The sequence below is a fragment of the Peromyscus eremicus genome, chromosome 12 (genome assembly GCF_949786415.1).
Source record: "Peromyscus eremicus chromosome 12, PerEre_H2_v1, whole genome shotgun sequence".
Taxonomy (NCBI): domain Eukaryota; kingdom Metazoa; phylum Chordata; class Mammalia; order Rodentia; family Cricetidae; genus Peromyscus; species Peromyscus eremicus.
In genome coordinates this window covers 49941304-49958807 of record NC_081428.1, presented here as the reverse complement: position 1 = coordinate 49958807, position 17504 = coordinate 49941304, and the positions used below count along the sequence as shown (strand labels likewise).

General features: G+C 40.0%; 1 protein-coding gene across 1 annotated transcript; it reads left to right on the top strand.

Moving 5' to 3' along the window:
* The first annotated feature begins 131 nt into the window (after positions 1–131).
* Positions 132–16635, top strand: LOC131922240 (cell surface glycoprotein CD200 receptor 2-like). Its single transcript, XM_059277013.1, has 7 exons — positions 132–139; positions 963–1003; positions 2982–3019; positions 9333–9645; positions 9759–10007; positions 16163–16277; positions 16629–16635. The coding sequence occupies exons 1-7, from the start codon at positions 132–134 to the stop codon at positions 16633–16635; spliced, it is 771 nt and encodes a 256-aa protein (XP_059132996.1).
* The last annotated feature ends 869 nt before the right edge of the window (positions 16636–17504 follow it).

Genomic DNA, 17504 nt, shown 5'->3' with positions numbered 1-17504 from the left:
AAATTTATGGTTGGGTGTTCCTAATACCATAGGAAGTATGTGTTTTCTGATGGTCGCCACTCACAAGTTGAGAACTGTTGGGTCCTGTCCCACAGGGAACTTAGGTCCCCTGAGAAGGGAGACCTAGAACCATGGAAAGGTAAGTTCTGCTGCTTGCCTGTTCCCCAGCCTCCCTTTTCCCCAGGGAGACAATCAGATGCAGCAGGGAGCCAAGTAAGGCAAGGACTCATTTATTTAAAAACAACAAGCTCCTGTTAAAGCATAAAGAAAACAAGGGCGGGGCGGGGTGGGGGTGGGGAATGCCCCATTGGGCCATCAGCTTAAAGATTACCCAATCACACACCTAGTCCGCAGTATTTACAGTGTTGTCTATGAGGGAATCATGTACTGACATCATCTTGACCTGAAGCCCCAATCATATTTTTTTGTAAACCACTTGGGTTCCACCTTCTACACTTTCCCTGGCTTGCCAGCTTTACAAGCACCTGGCTCCATAGGCCCTTCCCCCACAGAGAACTGCTGTTTTATGGTATTATCTAGATTATGTTCTTTGTATTTGAGTGTTGACAAATTTTCCATTCTGAAATTATCTATTTAGTACCAATTTCAAGAATGCAATCATTAAAAAAAAATCATTGCGTTTCCAAAACTCTTTTCATGCAATGTTTGCATCGTAGATTAGCCCTGAATACTTTTGAACAATGAGAAGCTAGTAGTTTATATTCTGTTCTGCTGTTTCCAAAATTTTTGTTTGGGGTTAACTTTGAAATTAAACTTAGACATTAATAGATTTTTAAAGAGCAATTTTAGATTCACAGAAGAATTCAGTGGACGGTACAGAAGATGTCCACATCCATATCCCTGCCCTTGCCTCTGCATATGCACAGTCGTCTCAGTTATCCTCAGTCCTTACTAAAATGATGCATTATTACAGCTCATGAATTTGTAAATTTGCACCTTAGGGTTCACCCTTATGCTGTGTATTCTATGGGCTTAAACAAATGTAAGACAGCAATATCTAAAATCACAACATCATACAGAGTCATTTGGTTGCCCTAAAATCATCTTTGCTTTGTGCACTCATCTTTCCCATTCCTCTAACCCCTGTTGTTCACTTTAGCCACAGCTTTGCTTTTCCCACCATGCCACGTGGCAGCAATGAATGAGCAGCTTTTCTGGTTTTTCTTTAAATTTAGTCATGTGCATTTAATTTCCCTTCCTGTCTTTTAATGACCCAATAGTCCTCTCCCCACTTTCAGTAACTTAGGATTTCCAAATGTGGCCAAGGGTGCCCTTGAACTTCTTTCTAGTTGTCCATCTTCTTCCTCCAAATTGCTAGAATTACTTGAGTTTATTATGTTCAGTTCCACGCAGGGCTAGGGATTGAACTCAGGGCTTTCTGTAGGCTAAGCAAGCTCTCTACCCACTGAGCTACGTCCTCAGCTCTGATAATTTCTTTCAAGCACTGAGCGATAGTGTCACTTCCAAATGTGACATAATATATTTACCTATTTGTTTACTAAAGAATATCTTGTTACTTTCCAAGTTTGGCAATTATGATGGGAGCTAATTTATATTCTTAGCAGCAATGAATAAGGGCCCCCTTTTCTCTGTATCACCACGTGTGTAGTTGTCTTCCTTTTCTTTTTTCTTAAATTAAAATTTCTAATTTTTATTTATTTAAAATATTATTACAAAATTTTTCCTTCCTTCTTCTGCCTCTAACTTGTAATGTTTTCTCAATGATTATCATTCTGACTAGAACGAGATTTAATCTCAGTGTTTTCAATTTGTGTTTCTCTGACAGCTAGTAATAGTGAGCATTTTTATATGTTTATTATTTATTTGCACTCCTTTTTTTGAGAAATGTCTGTTCATTTTATTAACTCATTTGTTAATTGGGCCATTTAAATTTTTGTCCATTTTTTAATATTCTATGTGTTAGACTTCCATTACATATATAGTTAGCAAAAATGTTTCTCACATTCTGTAGGCTGTCTTTTCACTCAATTATTTCCTTTGCTATACAGAAACTTCTTAATTTAATAAAAATCTCTTTTGTCAATTGCTGGCCTTATTTCCTGAGTGACTACAGTCTTTGTCTATTGCTATATCTTGAATGTTTCTTTTACTTTTTCCTGGGAATTTACTTTTTCCTGGGAATTTACTTTTCCTGGGAATTTACTTTTTACTGGGAATTCTAGATCTGGATCAGCAGGCAGCAGGAAGAAAGAATGACACTGGGGCTGGCTTGCGCATTTGAAACCTCAAAGTCCACCCCCAGTGACACACTTCCTCCAACAAAACCACACCTCCTAATAGTGCCACTCCTTATGAGACTATGGGGGCCATTTTCATTCAAACCACCACACAGCAGCAGAGCTTCAGAGCTCATAGTAATGTCTTTGCTCCATTTGAAGTTGATTCCTGTAAGAGGTGAGAAATTGGAATCTGCTTTCGTTCATCTACATATGGATATCCAATTTCCACTCCACTATTTCTTGACAAGGTTATATTCCTCCAATACATATTTTTGGCATCTTTGTTAGAAATCAGGTGGTTGTATTGCCAAGGCTGTTGGTTGATCTCCAGAAACTGATGGTAAGGCTCTGTTGCTGAAGACAACATCTGTGTAACTCATTGAACATGGAGAAGTTGAGCTCCTGCCTACCTAGAGCCTTCAAACCCAAAAAACCCCACCTAGTATTCATGTTACTGAAAGGTACTCTGCATGTTACCACAGAAAAATTGCAAGTGGACAGATCCCTATTCCTAACCCACAAGCTATCTCCAACTGATAACCCCTCACAAAGGAAAATTTAATTTTCTCCAATGGAGTCTCACTGGGTATACAAGCCACACTTCAGAGTGGGCACCATGCCCAGCCAACACAACGTAAACTCAATGGTATTTTTGGAGGTTTTTATTTATTTTTGTTTTGGTATTCTAATACTTTGCCTGGGCATTTTCTCCCCTTACAGATATATATATATATATATATATATATATATATATATATATATATATATATATAATGGTTTCTGTCTTTGTGTTTTTATGGAATTTCTTTGTGTGCAAATGTGTGTGTCTCTGTGTCTGTATGTGTTTCTTGTGTTTTTTCTTTGGCTCTTTTTTCCTGTTTGTTTGTTTTTTCCTGTTCTGATTTATTTGTTTTTATTTTATCTTACTTTATTACTACCATTAATTTTTAGATGGCTGTTGTTTGTTTTCTAATAAGAGAGAGCAGATTTGGGTAGGCAGGAGGATCTATGGGGAGTTCAGGGAGAGAAAAACCATAATTAGAATCTATTTTGTGAAAAAAAATACTTTCAATTAAATAATCAAGTGGCTGTAGCATTGTGGTTTACACCTATGTCCTCTATTCTGAAGAAAGGAAAGAAAGAAGAAATTTCTTCTCAGATCTTCATCCTCTCCCCTTTCTCAGCATGCTCTCCTTTCCAGTCCACTGTAATCCCACTTCTGTTTTCAGGTCTGTGGGTTGTATTCTGCTTTCACATACGTAACATGTGTAACTTATCTTGCTGTACTTGGATTATTCTGCTTAATAGCATGCCTTCTAGTTCCATTCATTTTCCAGCAAATGACAGGTTTGTTTTTCTTTGTATCCTTTCATGTTCTCATAGGAAGATTTTCTGTACTTTCATTGTATCTTTTGTTATTTAGCATAGGTATTCTTTTGCTTTTGGTTGAGACATACAATTAGTCCAATTTTATGAAGACACCACATATCCAAACCTATGGGACACTATGAAAGCAGTACTAAGAGGGAAATTCATAGCACTAAACGCCCACATAAATAAGCTGGAGAAATCTCACACTAGTGACTTAACAGCACACCTGAAAGTTCTAGAACAGGAAGAAGCAAAGTCTCCCAGGAAAAATAGATGCCAGGAAATTATCAAAGTGAGAGCTGAAATCAATAAAATAGAAACAAAGAGAACAATACAAAAAATTAATGAAACAAAGAGTTGGTTCTTTGAGAAAATCAACAAGATAGACAAGCCCTTATTCAAACTAACCAAAAGACAGAGAGAGAGCATCCAAATCAACAAAATCAGAAATGAAAAGGGGGACATAACAACAGACATTGAGGAAATCCAGAGAATCATCAGGTCATACTTCAAAAATCTCTATTCCACAAAACTGGAAAACCTAAAAGAAATGGATAATTTTCTGGATAGGTACCACATACCTAAATTAAATCAAGACCAGATAAACTATTTAAATAGTCCAATAACCCCTAACGAAATAGAAACAGTCATTAAAAGTCTCCCAACCAAAAAAAGCCCAGGACCAGATGGTTTCAGTGCAGAATTCTACCAGATCTTCAAAGAAGAGTTAATACCAATACTCTCTAAATTGTTCCATACAATAGAAACAGAAGGAACATTACCAAACTCCTTCTATGAGGCTACAATTACCCTGATTCCCAAACCAAACAAGGATACAACAAAGAAAGAGAACTACAGACCGATCTCCCTCATGAACATTGATGCAAAAATACTCAATAAAATACTGGCAAACAGACTCCAAGAACACATCAAAACAATTATCCACCATGATCAAGTAGGATTCATTCCAGGGATGCAAGGATGGTTCAACATACGAAAGTCTGTCAATGTGATACACCATATAAACAAACTCAAAGAAAAAAACCACATGATCATCTCACTAGATGCTGAAAAGGCATTTGACAAAATCCAACACCCCTTCATGATAAAGGTCTTGGAGTGATCAGGAATACAGGGAACATACCTAAACATAATAAAGGCAATTTACAGCAAGCCAACAGCCAACATCAAATTAAATGGAGAGAAACTCAAAGCAATTCCACTAAAATCAGGAACGAGGCAAGGCTGTCCGCTCTCCCCATACTTATTCAATATAGTACTTGAAGTTCTAGCCAGAGCAATAAGACAACATAAGGAGATTAAGGGGATACAAATTGGAAAGGAAGAAGTCAAGCTTTCCCTATTTGCAGATGACATGATAGTATACTTGAGCAACCCCAAAGATTCCACCAAGGAACTGATACAGCTTATAAACACCTTCAGCAACATAGCAGGATACAAGATCAACTCCAAAAAATCAGTAGCCCTCCTATATACAATGGACAAAAAAGCGGAGAAGGAAATCAGAGATACATCACCCTTTACTATAGCCACAAATGACATAAAATACCTTGGGGTAATACTAACCAAGCAAGTGAAGGACCTATATGACAAGAACTTTAAGTCCCTGAAAAAAGAAATTGAAGAAGATGTCAGAAAATGGAAAGATCTCCCATGCTCATGGATAGGCAGAACTAACATAGTAAAAATGGCAATCTTACCAAAAGCAATCTACAGATTCAATGCAATCCCCATCAAAATACCAACACAATTCTTCACAGACCTGGAAAGAATAATACTCAACTTCATATGGAAAAACAAAAAACCCAGGATAGCCAAAAGAATCCTGTACAATAAAACAACCTCTGGAGGCATCACGATCCCTGACTTCAAGCTGTACTATAGAGCTACAGTAATAAAAACAGCTTGGTACTGGCATAAAAACCGACATGTGGACCAATGGAATCGAATTGAAGACCCTGATATTAATCCGCACACCTATGAACAAATAATTTTTGACAAAGAAGCCAAAAGTGCACAATGGAAAAAAGAAAGCATCTTCAACAAATGGTGCTGGCAAAACTGGATATCAACATGTAGAAGGCTGCAAATAGATCCATATCTATCACCGTGCACAAAACTTAAGTCCAAGTGGATCAAGGACCTCAACATAAATCCAGCTACTCTGAACCTGCTAGAAGAGAAAGTAGGAAGTAGTCTTGAACACATTGGCATAGGAGACCACTTTCTAAATAGAACACCAGTAGCACAGACACTGAGAGAAACAATCAATCAATGGGACCTCTTGAAACTGAGAAGCTTTTGTAGGGCAAAGGATACGGTCAACAAAGCAAAGCGACAGCCTACAGAATGGGAAAAGATCTTCACCAATCCCACATCTGACAGAGGACTGATATCCAGAATATATAAGGAACTCAAGAAATTAGACATCAAAATGCCCAACAGTCCAATTAAGAAATGGGCTATAGAACTAAACAGAGAATTCTCAACAGAGGAAACTCAAATGGCTGAAAGACATTTAAGGAATTGCTCAACATCCCTAATCATCAGGGAAATGCAAATCAAAACAACTCTGAGATACCACCTTACGCCTGTCAGAATGGCTAAGATCAAAAACACTGAAGACACCTTATGCTGGAGAGGATGTGGAGCTAGGGGAACTCTCCTCCACTGCTGGTGGGAATGCAAGCTTGTACAACCACTTTGGAAATCAATATGGCGATTTCTTAGAAAATTGGGAATCCATCTCCCCCAAGATCCAGCTATACCACTCTTGGGCATATACCCAAGGAATGCTCAACCACACCACAAGAGCACTTGTTCAGCTATGTTCATATCAGCGTTGTTTGTAATAGCCAGAACATGGAAACAACCTAGATGCCCTTCAACTGAAGAATGGATAAACAAAATGTGGTACATATACACAATGGAATACTACTCAGCAGAGAAAAACAATGACATCATGAGGTTTGCAGACAAATGGATGGATCTAGAAAAAATCATCCTGAGTGAGGTATCCCAGACTCAGAAAGACAAACATGGTATGTACTCACTCATAACAGGATACTAGATGTGGAACAAGGATGACTGGACTGCTACTCACATCACCAGGCAGGCTACCTGGAAAACAGGACCCCAAGAAAGACACAGGGATCGCCCAACGACAGAGAAATGGAATGAGATCTACATGAACAGCCTGGACAGGAGTGGGGGTAGTGAAGGGCGAGGGTCGAGGGAAAGAGAGCTTGGGTGAGTGGGAGATCCCAGCTGGATCAAAAACAGAGAGGGAGAACAAGGAATAGGAGACCATGGTAAATGAAGACCACATGAGAATAGGAAGAAACAAAGTGCTAGAGAGGCCCACAGAAATCCACAAAGATACCCCCACAACAGACTGCTGGCAATGGTCGAGAGACAATCCGAACTGACCTACTCTGGTGATGGGATGGCCAAACACCCTAATTGTCGTGCTAGAAACCTCATCCAACTACTGATGGATCTGGAGGCAGAGATCCATGACTAGGCCCCAGGTGGATCTCTGGGAGTCCAATTAGCGAGAATGAGGAGGGTTTATATGAGAGAGAATTGTTGAGACCAAGGTCGGATAAAGCACAGAGACAAATAGCCAAACAAACGGAAACACATGAAATATGAACCAATGGCTGAGGGGTCACCAACTGGATCAGGCCCTCTGAGTGGGTGAGACAGTTGATTGGCCTGATCTGTTTGGGAGGCATCCAGGCAGTGGGACCGGGTCCTGTGCTCATTGCATGAGTTGGCTGTTTGAAACCTGGGGCCTATGCAGGGTCCCTTGGCTCAGCATGGGAGGAGGGGACTGGACCTACCTGGACTGAGTCCACCAGGTTGATCTCAGTCTGTGGGGAAGGCTTTGCCCTGGAGGAGATTGGAATGGGGGGCGGGCTGGGGGGAAGGTGAGGGGGGCGGGAGGGGGGAGAACAAGGGAATCTGTGGCTGATATGTAGAACTGAATTGTATTGCAAAATAAAAATTAAAAAAAAAAAAACAATTAGTCCAATTTTACTATTAAAAAGCACACTAGCACTTCATAGTAGTGTAAACACATTAGGATAACAAAATAGTTCTATTCATTCTTTCCCACCTCTTTAATTGTTGCTTGGAAAGCAGGAAATATTGCAGATCAGTGCTTAAGAAACCAAGTTTGAAGTTAAGATTATTTTTTGTTTCTTTTTCTAAAGCAGTGTATCACGATGTAGTCCTGGCTAGCCTCAAATTCACTTTGAGGCGAGCTGCTCTGACATTCATGATTCTCCTGCTTCCAACCTCTGTGTTGGCACACCTGGCTTGGGACTATTATAATTCTGAGAAAATTTACAGAACTCAAGGAAGGATTACAAGCAGGTTCCAGGAACTGTAAAACAAGAAAGTGGACAGAGGAAAGAACACATACCCTGTTCCTACCTCTGTTCTGTTTCACTTCCGTTATTCATTCTCAAGGTAGAAAGTAGGAAGAAAGAGAGAGGGTGAACTCTTTGTGCTTCTGTTTCTACAGTTCTCAAGAGTGGCTCTGTTTCTTTGTGTGAAGTGTTCATTATTACTGGACCAAATGTCTTTAATTAGGGGATGGTTTATGGAGAAAGGAGTTTAATCAAGTCAGCTCATGTGGTATGCCTACACTGGACCTAGCAAGGGGCTGGAAGAAGAAAGACAGGGCTACCTTACAAACTATTTGACAAAATAAGGTCACTCACAAGTGGGGATTAATTAATTAATATCTTATACATGTAATTTTGAAGATGTTGACATATCAGTGATGATAAAACTTGGAATTATTATCTTAAAATCATGTAAATATTAAAGTGCTCTTATTTAAATATTTTCTAGAGTCAAGTCGTATGAATGGGAATCAAATGGCACAGAACAGTTTATCACCTTTGGCAGAAGGTACTACTCTTCTTTATCTTGTGGACAACACTGCGGAAATAGAGAATTAACCTTCCTTAGAAACAGTAACTAATGCTTTGGCTGCTGGACAGATTCAGGATGAATGGAAGAATCTGCTGATGAGAGGGACCCTGGCTATGGTATGAGGGACCCTGAACGATTGCCTCTAAACCTTAGTTGTCTTAGAGTGAAAAAGGCTATGGGATTAGCACCCTCCCAGGTCTGTGTTGAACAATGCGTTGTCATCTAATGAGATGACCTTTATTGGATGTGACTTGTGAGAACTTGAGAAGCCCAAAGAGGCAAGTGACATAGAAACAGGATAGTTGAGATAATTAATGCAAAGTTTATCAGAAGCAAGGCTTATTCACAGAGATTTCTTCTCCTGTTATAGTGATGACATTATTGACTTTTTTTGTCACAGGTGATTGTAACAGATAATTTTGTTGATTAATCACCACTCAGCAAACTTGTATCCCTCTTGGACTCTTTAAGTCAGTGTACAGGCAGTGTGAGCTTTTATTGTGCAAAACATATATAAACCTCAGGCCTTGAATTTTTACTTTAGAAGGTAAATGATGTACTTAATTCTGATAGAGTGAACATACATAAAGTAGAAATTTGAGAAAAATCTGATATTTCTGGAATACGTTCATTAGCCAAGCAATGCTCTAGTGTAACTTCATACATGCTGCCATGGACAGACTTAACACAGGTTTTCTTCTCTCGTTCTCTTTGTGTGTGTGTCCAGTTAACACTCCAGTGTCTGTGCAGATGGGTACAAAGGCTCTGCTGTGCTGCCCTGCTATTCCACTGACAAAAGCAGTATTAATAACGTGGGAAATAATCCTAAGAGACCAACCTTCCTGCAGAATATCCTACAGAGTAGAAACCAAGGAGACCAGTGAAACCAACTGTACAAACAGGAGAATCACCTGGGCCTCCACACCTGACCAGAGTCCTGACCTTCAGATCAGTGCAGTGGCCCTCGATCATGATGGGCATTACTCATGTGTTATAGCAACACCTATTGGGAATTTCCAAGGGAGACATAACCTCCAAGTTCTAGGTAAGCAACAATGTCACACACTGTGGTATTTCAGGTCACCAGATTTTAGATTGAAACAAATGCCTTTGTAATTTGTTTGGAGACAGAATCTTTTTTCCCTTCTATCTCCACAGTCCCCCCTGTAGTAGCCCTGTCTCCAGGGAAAAATAGAACTGCAGTTTGTGAGGCAACTGCAGGCAAGCCGGCTGCTCAGATCTCCTGGACTCCAGATGGGGACTGTAAAACAAAGAATGAATCACACAGCAATGGCACCATGACTGTCAGGAGCACATGCCAGTGGGATCAGAGCAATGTGTCTGCTGTGTTCTGCTTTGTCTCCCATTTGACCGGTAACCACAATCTGTCCATAGAACTGAATCAAGGTGAGCATCCTTTAAAAAAGAAGAATAATTGATATTTAACATATTCTTCCATGAAAGATAAATGTTCTAATTCCTTTATGTTTACGACAAATACTGTGGCCAAATGACACTTAGGAGAGGAAAGAGGAAAGCCAAGACAACTCAAGCAGACACCATGGAGCTGCTGGCTAGCTCCTCAGACCTGTGCAAACCTATCTCACCTGCCTAGGGATTGGTGCCACCCACAGTGTACTGGGCTCTTGGGTATCTTTAAGCTGTAACAAGCAGACGGTTAAGCTAACTAGGACAACAGACCCATTCAGATAAGAGTAACAAGTTTTCAGTTATCTGTCTCCTGCAGTTCTTGTAAACTAACTATAAATTCAGGATGTTTCTACCATCTATGTATCAGGTTCATTGATTTGGTAGAATGGTTCACAGAAATGAGGATGCACTTTGCTTACTATTATTGGTTTATTATAATGACTGCAACACGGGGACAGACAAACAGAAGAGATTCATAGGGCCCTCTATGGAGGAAGGGGCATAGAGCTTCATGGTATCTCAAGGATATCTGTTCTTCTAATTCCTCACACAGAAGCTTTTCAAACTGTATTGTTTAGGATTGCTGATAAGATTTTGTTACATGGTCATGATGATCATCAGGACCATGCAACAAAATCTTATCAGTACAAAGGCCAAGCTCAGATGGTTTTTCAGTTGCTCCTTTCCTCTGAAAAGTCCTTTCTCCTAACTCTTTCACCTAGTAAACCAGCAAGACACTATCCTCTAAAACTTGCAGAGAGAAGCCAGTCCACTGAGTAAACTGCAGGGTATAGACTCATGTAAGGACTTTCTAAATAGGACCCTGGTTGCTCAGGAAATAAGATAAAATACCAGCAAGTGGGACTTCAAGGGATTAAAAAGTTTCTGTTCTGTGTATGTGGATAGCATGTGGAGTGAGTAGAAAATTTCTTAATAAAGAAAAATGAAAAAAAGAGTTTCTGTTCTGCAAAGGAAACTGTTAGCCGATTGAAGAGGGAGCCTACAGATCTGATGGAGGATTCATATCTAGAATATGCAAGTCATTAAAAAAACCCAAAACACTAGGAAAACAAACAACCAAACTGAAAAATGAGGTATGGAGCTGAATAGAGAGTTCTCAGAAGAAGAAATACAAATGGCCAAGAAATATAGCATTGTTGCTGGGAGTACAATTGGTGCAGTCACTGTGGAGATCAATGTGGCTGTTCCACAGAAAACTAGAAATATGAGCATATTTTTACCATATGAGCAAGCTCTTCCACTCCTAAGAGCATACCAAAGTACTCTGACTACAGAGATGTATGCCCATCCATGTTCATAGATGCCTTTTTCCTATTGGCTAGGACATGGACACAGCTTAGATGTCCACCAACTGATGAGTGAATAATATCCATGGGTGAAATAATGCCACTGTAATTATAGAGGCTACTAACTGCTTGATTGGATTTAAGCCACAGGAGGAAACATGTACCTGGTATTTTAATTGTGGTCAACAGCCCACGGATGTTAAAAAATTCTTTTATACATTTATTAAAGTGTAAAATCTATGCGCAATTATTAAGGAATAAATGGGGAACCCGAAAAGAATCACAAGCCACCACTTACACCCACCACTGCTTATAAGACCTTCCCTTCCTTGGTCACATCTTACCCAGTGAAAACCCTGCCTCTTGGACCAAAGTGCTCCTCTCAATTGGCTAGTGGACCAGTGACAGAATTCCCACAACAGGGGAGCTCACAGGCTATTATTCTGCAAAATGGACATTCCAAGTACCCTCTAAATTTGTATCATTCTACCCATACATTACCTGAATTCTCATGCCTCTTCAGAGAAGGTTATGTTGTAAGTAAATAGTGGTTAAAGTGGAAACTCTCAACTGGTCAAGGAGACAAGCAGAAAGTTTGTAAAATGCAGAGGTCAGGGGAGACCAGAAGAAACAACTTCTGCACCTGACAGGGTCTCTAAACTCCCAAGCTCATAGCAACGTAGTTTCCTGCCTAGGACTTGCACAAGATGAAGCCAATCAATATTTTAGCATGGAGTGGAAAGGAACTCCCGAGTTCTGCCCTGTCAACTGAGGAGCTACGGACAACTAATGGTTTCTTTCTTTCTTTCTTTCTTTTTTTTTTTTCAAGATAGGGTTTCTCTGTGTAGCTTTGCGCCTTTCCTGGAACTCGCTTTGGAGACCAGGCTGGCCTTGAACTCACAGAGATCTGCCTGCCTCTGCCTTCCGAGTGCTGGGATTAAAGGCATGTGCCACCACCGCTCAGCCTAATGGTTTCTTGAGGAGAGAGAGTCAGTTATCTTTTAGGGTATTCTCCTCATAGGCCCCAACCCAGGAGTATATGGGCAACATAAACAGAAGCCAGTGGATTATTAAAAAAACCATGAAAATTTGGTGGCAGAAACAGAGTGGTGTGGATCTGGTAGGAGACAGGAGGAGGAGTTGTAGGTAAATATGATCAGCATAATTACACGAAATTCTCAAAATTAAAAAAAGTAAAAAAGAATCTTTCAAAAGATTAAAATTTTCATGGGATGTATTTCAGACAGTGGACTGAGAGGATCTGAGCTGGATTTGACCTGAAAACCTCCTCCCTGAGCACTAACGTTCATTGTCACCAAAAGTGTTGTACAAGTTGCCCCAACGGGGAAGGAACTGGTAGGATCACAAATCTATGAAGCTTAAGAACCACAATAATGACAATCAAGGCTGGTCCCTAAGGTACAATAACATAACCATATCTTGGAAGGAACCAATAGCTGTCCAATTATATTCAAGGTCCACTCAATAGGAGGAAAATCAAGACTGGTACTGGAAACCTAGCCAACCACTCAAGGTTCGTGAGACCATTTGTCTCAGAGATGAACCTACTACAGCCCTTCATTAAACTAGCATAACACCTATCTAAATTCTACATACCCATATGTCCACCAATAAGTGTGGCTCTTAACCCTTACCAAACAAACTTCTCTGTGTAATAGACAGAAACCATTAAGAAAGCCACAAACGGTCAAAATGCAGAGAACACTGATCATGCCTTGTCCAACTCCCACGGATATCTACAACACAATTCCTACACTTAATGCTCAGAGAATATTGTAGAAGAGGGGGCAGAATACTGCAAGAACCACAGGACCAAGAAATCTACTATAAGATTGTGTCTCCTCAACTTCCTGAATAGAATGTCAGTAGCACAGACACTAAGATCGACAATTAACAAATGACACCTTATGAAACTGAAAAGCTGTGTAAGGCAAAGGATGCTGTCAATAGAACAAAATAGCGACCTACAGATTGGGAAAAAGATCATCACCACCCCCACATCAGACAGAGAGCTGATCTCTAAAATATATAAAGATCTCAAGAAACTAAACATTAAAAAACCAAATAATCCAATTTAAAAAGGGGATATGGATTTAAACAGAGAATTCTCAACAGAAGAGTTTCAAATGTCAGAGAACATTAAAGAAATGGTCATCATCCTTAGCCATAGGGCAATGAAAAATCAAACTGACTCTGAAATTCCATTTTACTCCTGTCAGATGGCTAAGATCAAAAACACAAATGACAGCTTATGCTGGAGAGGATGTGGAGCAAGGGAAACACTCCTCCATTGCTGGTGGGAGTGCAAACTTGTGCAGCCATTTGGAGATTCAATTTGGCAGTGACTCAGAAAATTTGAAATCAATCTACCTCAAGACCCAGCTATACCACTCTTGGGCATATACCCAAAAGATGCTCAGTCATACCACAAAGACAGTTGCTCAGCTATGTTCATAGCAGCGTTATTTGTAATAGCCAGAACCTAGAAACAATGTAGATGCTCTTCAACCAGTGAATGGATAAAGAAAATGTGGTACATTTATACAATTTATACAAAGCAGTATTACTCATCTGTTAAAAACAATGATATAAGGAAATTTGAAGGAAAATGGATAGAACTAGAAAAAAATTATCTTGAATGAGGTAACCCAGACCCAGAAAGACAATCATGGTATGTACCCACTCATAAGTGGATATTAACTGTAAAATAAAGGATAACCATGCTACAATCCATAGACCCAGAGAGGCTAGGTAACAAGGAGGGCCCAAGGGGAGATACATGGATCTCTCTGGGAAGGGGAATAGAAGAGATCTCCTAGGTAGACTGGGGGCAGATGGGCATGGAACTTGAGGGATTGATTTGGGGGTGGGAGGATGGAGGTGGAGAGTATTGAAAGAGATGACTGGAAAGGGGGCTTTTGGGGACCAGGCAGAAACCTGATGCAAGGGAAATTCCCATGAATCTACAAGGATGACCCAAGCTAAGACTCCAAGCAATAGTAGATACATAGCCTGAAACCGCCATCACTTGTGATCAGATTGGTGACTACCCCAATTGTTATCAGAGAGCCTTCTTCCAATAACTGATGGAAACAGATGTAGAGACCCAGAGCCAAACATTAGGCTGGGCATGAGGATTCCTGCTGAAGAGAGAGAAGAAGGGTTGTAGGAGTTAGAGGGGTCAAGGATATCACAAGAAAATCCACAGAAACAACCACCCTGACTCAGGAACTCACAGAGTCGAACCAACAACCAGGGAGCCTGCATGGAACTGACCTAAGCCCTCTACATATATGTGACAATTGTATAGCTTACTCTATTTGTGGGACTTCTAACAATGGTAGCAGGGGCGGTCCCTAACACTTTGGCTGGCTCTTGGGAACCTATTCCTCATACCATTCCTTGCTCACCTATACAAGGGGAGTTTCTTAATCTCATGGCAACTTGATATACCATACTTTGCTGATACCCATGGGAAGCCTGCGCCTTTCTGAAAAGGTACAGAGGAAGAGTGGATTTGGAGGTGGTGTAGGGGAGGTGGGGGAAGAAATGGGAGGACAGGAGGAAGGGGAAATAAAAAAATATTATTTATCAGATTGTAGTAATAATACATTATTATTATTATTGTAATGGTCAGGATGTAAAATAAATAATTAATAAAATAACAACAACAAAAGACTACTAAAAATAATTGTGTCTCCTGGAAATGACAGAAATGCTTCACCCATGAAACCTCAATAATATTGCTGCCTAAATAAAACCAAAACAAGCAAACCACCAATAGTGAAGCCAACATGTTAGGGGATAATCTCATGGGTCCCCACCCCTTGTGGTAGTATGAATGTAGCTGATCTCTATAATCTCATAGGGAATGGCAGTATTAGGAGATATGGCTTTGTTTGAGTGGGTATGACCTTGTTAGAGGAAGTATGTCATGGTGGGGGTGGGCTTTGAGGTTTCCTATGCTCAGGATACCACCCAGTGAGTCACTTGACTTCCTGTTGCCTGCAAGAGGTAGGACTCTCAGCTCCAACACTCCATCTGCCTGCTCACTGCCATGCTCCCCAACATGATGATAATGGAAAGAACCTCTGAAACTGTAAGGGAGCCACCCAAATTAAATGTCTTCTTTATAAGAGTTGCTGTGGTCATGGTGTCTCTTCCCAGCAATGAAAACCTTAACTACGACACTACTAGACAAAGATCTACAGTTGATTATGGGATGGTGAGAGGGGGAGAAGTATATTCCCATCAGAGATGGCCCCTAATCGGTTATCTAATATCAAGTGGTCAGTCCTGAAATCATGCACATGCAAGCAACACAGAATCATCTAAGCAGGTGTTATTTACATATTATGTAAAAATAGGCAACACCACCAATTTAGGAAAAAGAGGCTAGGAATTTGAGAGGGAACAATGGGAGGTGGGGAACATGGAGGAGGTTGGAGGAAGAAAGAGGAATGGGTGGAAAAGATGCAATCATATTTTCATAAAAATAAAGTAAGGTTTGCATGGGAACTTTTTCTTATATAACTGGGAAGCATTAACAATAGTTAGTGTGCATTTATTCACTTTAAAATATTTTTAAACACCTATGAACCACAAAAGTTAGCCTTGACTCCTGAACTTGATCCAGAAATAATGATATATGAGTGGTATTTGAATTATAACTGAGTTTCTGATTTTGACATTCTCTAGAAGTTTAGGAATACTGTAAGTGATTTTAAAGCTGTTTGCCTCTAATTTCTTGATTGAAACTATTATTGAACTGACCTGAATTTTTAACCTTGCCTGTATTTAAAGGTGTCACCAGCTCTCTGCATTCCTTGATGACCATTCTCTATGTGAAACTTTCCCTTTGGGGGATTATTATGCTCATCGTAGGATTTGTTTTCTTCGAGAAGAGAAATTACTTCAGGTAGGAACAGAAAACTAAAATGTTAAGACTCATTAGAACGAAAGCATTGCCATGAGTTTGGGCTCACAGTTGACTGGGAAAGTATGTTATATGGCCCCATCAAGGTTGTTCCCTCAGCCCTTCTTCAGCATCAGGATTTTCCAAACATTGGAGCCCACAGCTCTGACAAAAGTTCTGCCTTGCTGGAGTTCTGACTGAGCAGGGACTTAGCCTGGCCCTCTGTTTCAGGAATCAGTGGTAGAAATGAAGTTGCGGGAGCTTTATGAGTTTATTTACAAGTTTCTTGACTTATGTGGGTTTCTGTTCATTCCTGCTTAATTGTATTTTTTGTTGTTTTTTGTTTATTTCTAGAGAATGAAAATCTAGATTTCTGAAGCCTATTATTCTGATGACACAATACAAGAAAAGAGCCATTTGCAGTCACCTTTCTAGTTGACACCCAGCATACCTGTTCCTGATGTCTCCATGTTTGCTAGAAGTCCTGTGACAGCTGGCAGTCATGCAGTATGAATATACAGGCAAAAGCTTGGTGCTTACCATCTCACGTGCTATTAATGACCATATACTCTCTCCCGTCCCTGCTTCTTAGGCCAAATTGGAAGATGGCTTTGCATAAGATGAACAACAGTGCTGGGTGGATTTCTTCTACCAAGTCCTTCAGGAATGGCTTCCATCAACTTCCTCTTTGTTGGTTCATTTTACGTGATCATAAATGTTGTGCTGTCAGATACCATGAGAAGCAACAACTTCCAGTCAGCCACTAGCTGGCCTTCTTTCCTTGCTTGCTTTTGGACAGTTGTCTTTTGTATTAATCATTGAACACATGGCTAGAAGCCATTTTTTTTTTTTTTTAGCAGTATCTCTGCACTTTAGTAGATATTAAAAGTTGAGCACAGAGAAGGCACTGCCAGTGTCATGGAGGTAACATTGAAAATTCCCTTACTGTTTAGAGCCACAGTGTCTCAATTCTCTTTGCTGTCTGCTGTGATGTATTCAACACAGGGGATGGGATGGATTAGGGAGGGTAATGATAAGACACTGGTGAACCCTAATAACTGGAAACCTTTTTTTCACTTGATACAGACAGTAATCCTATAATAAAAAATATATTTTTATTTAAAAAATTATTTCTTGGTTACAGTGGCAAGTGATTAGCTATTTGTTTTGTTTTTACTAAAAGTTTAGAGAGAAAAATGAGTATGTTATACTAGAGGATGCTTGGATGGT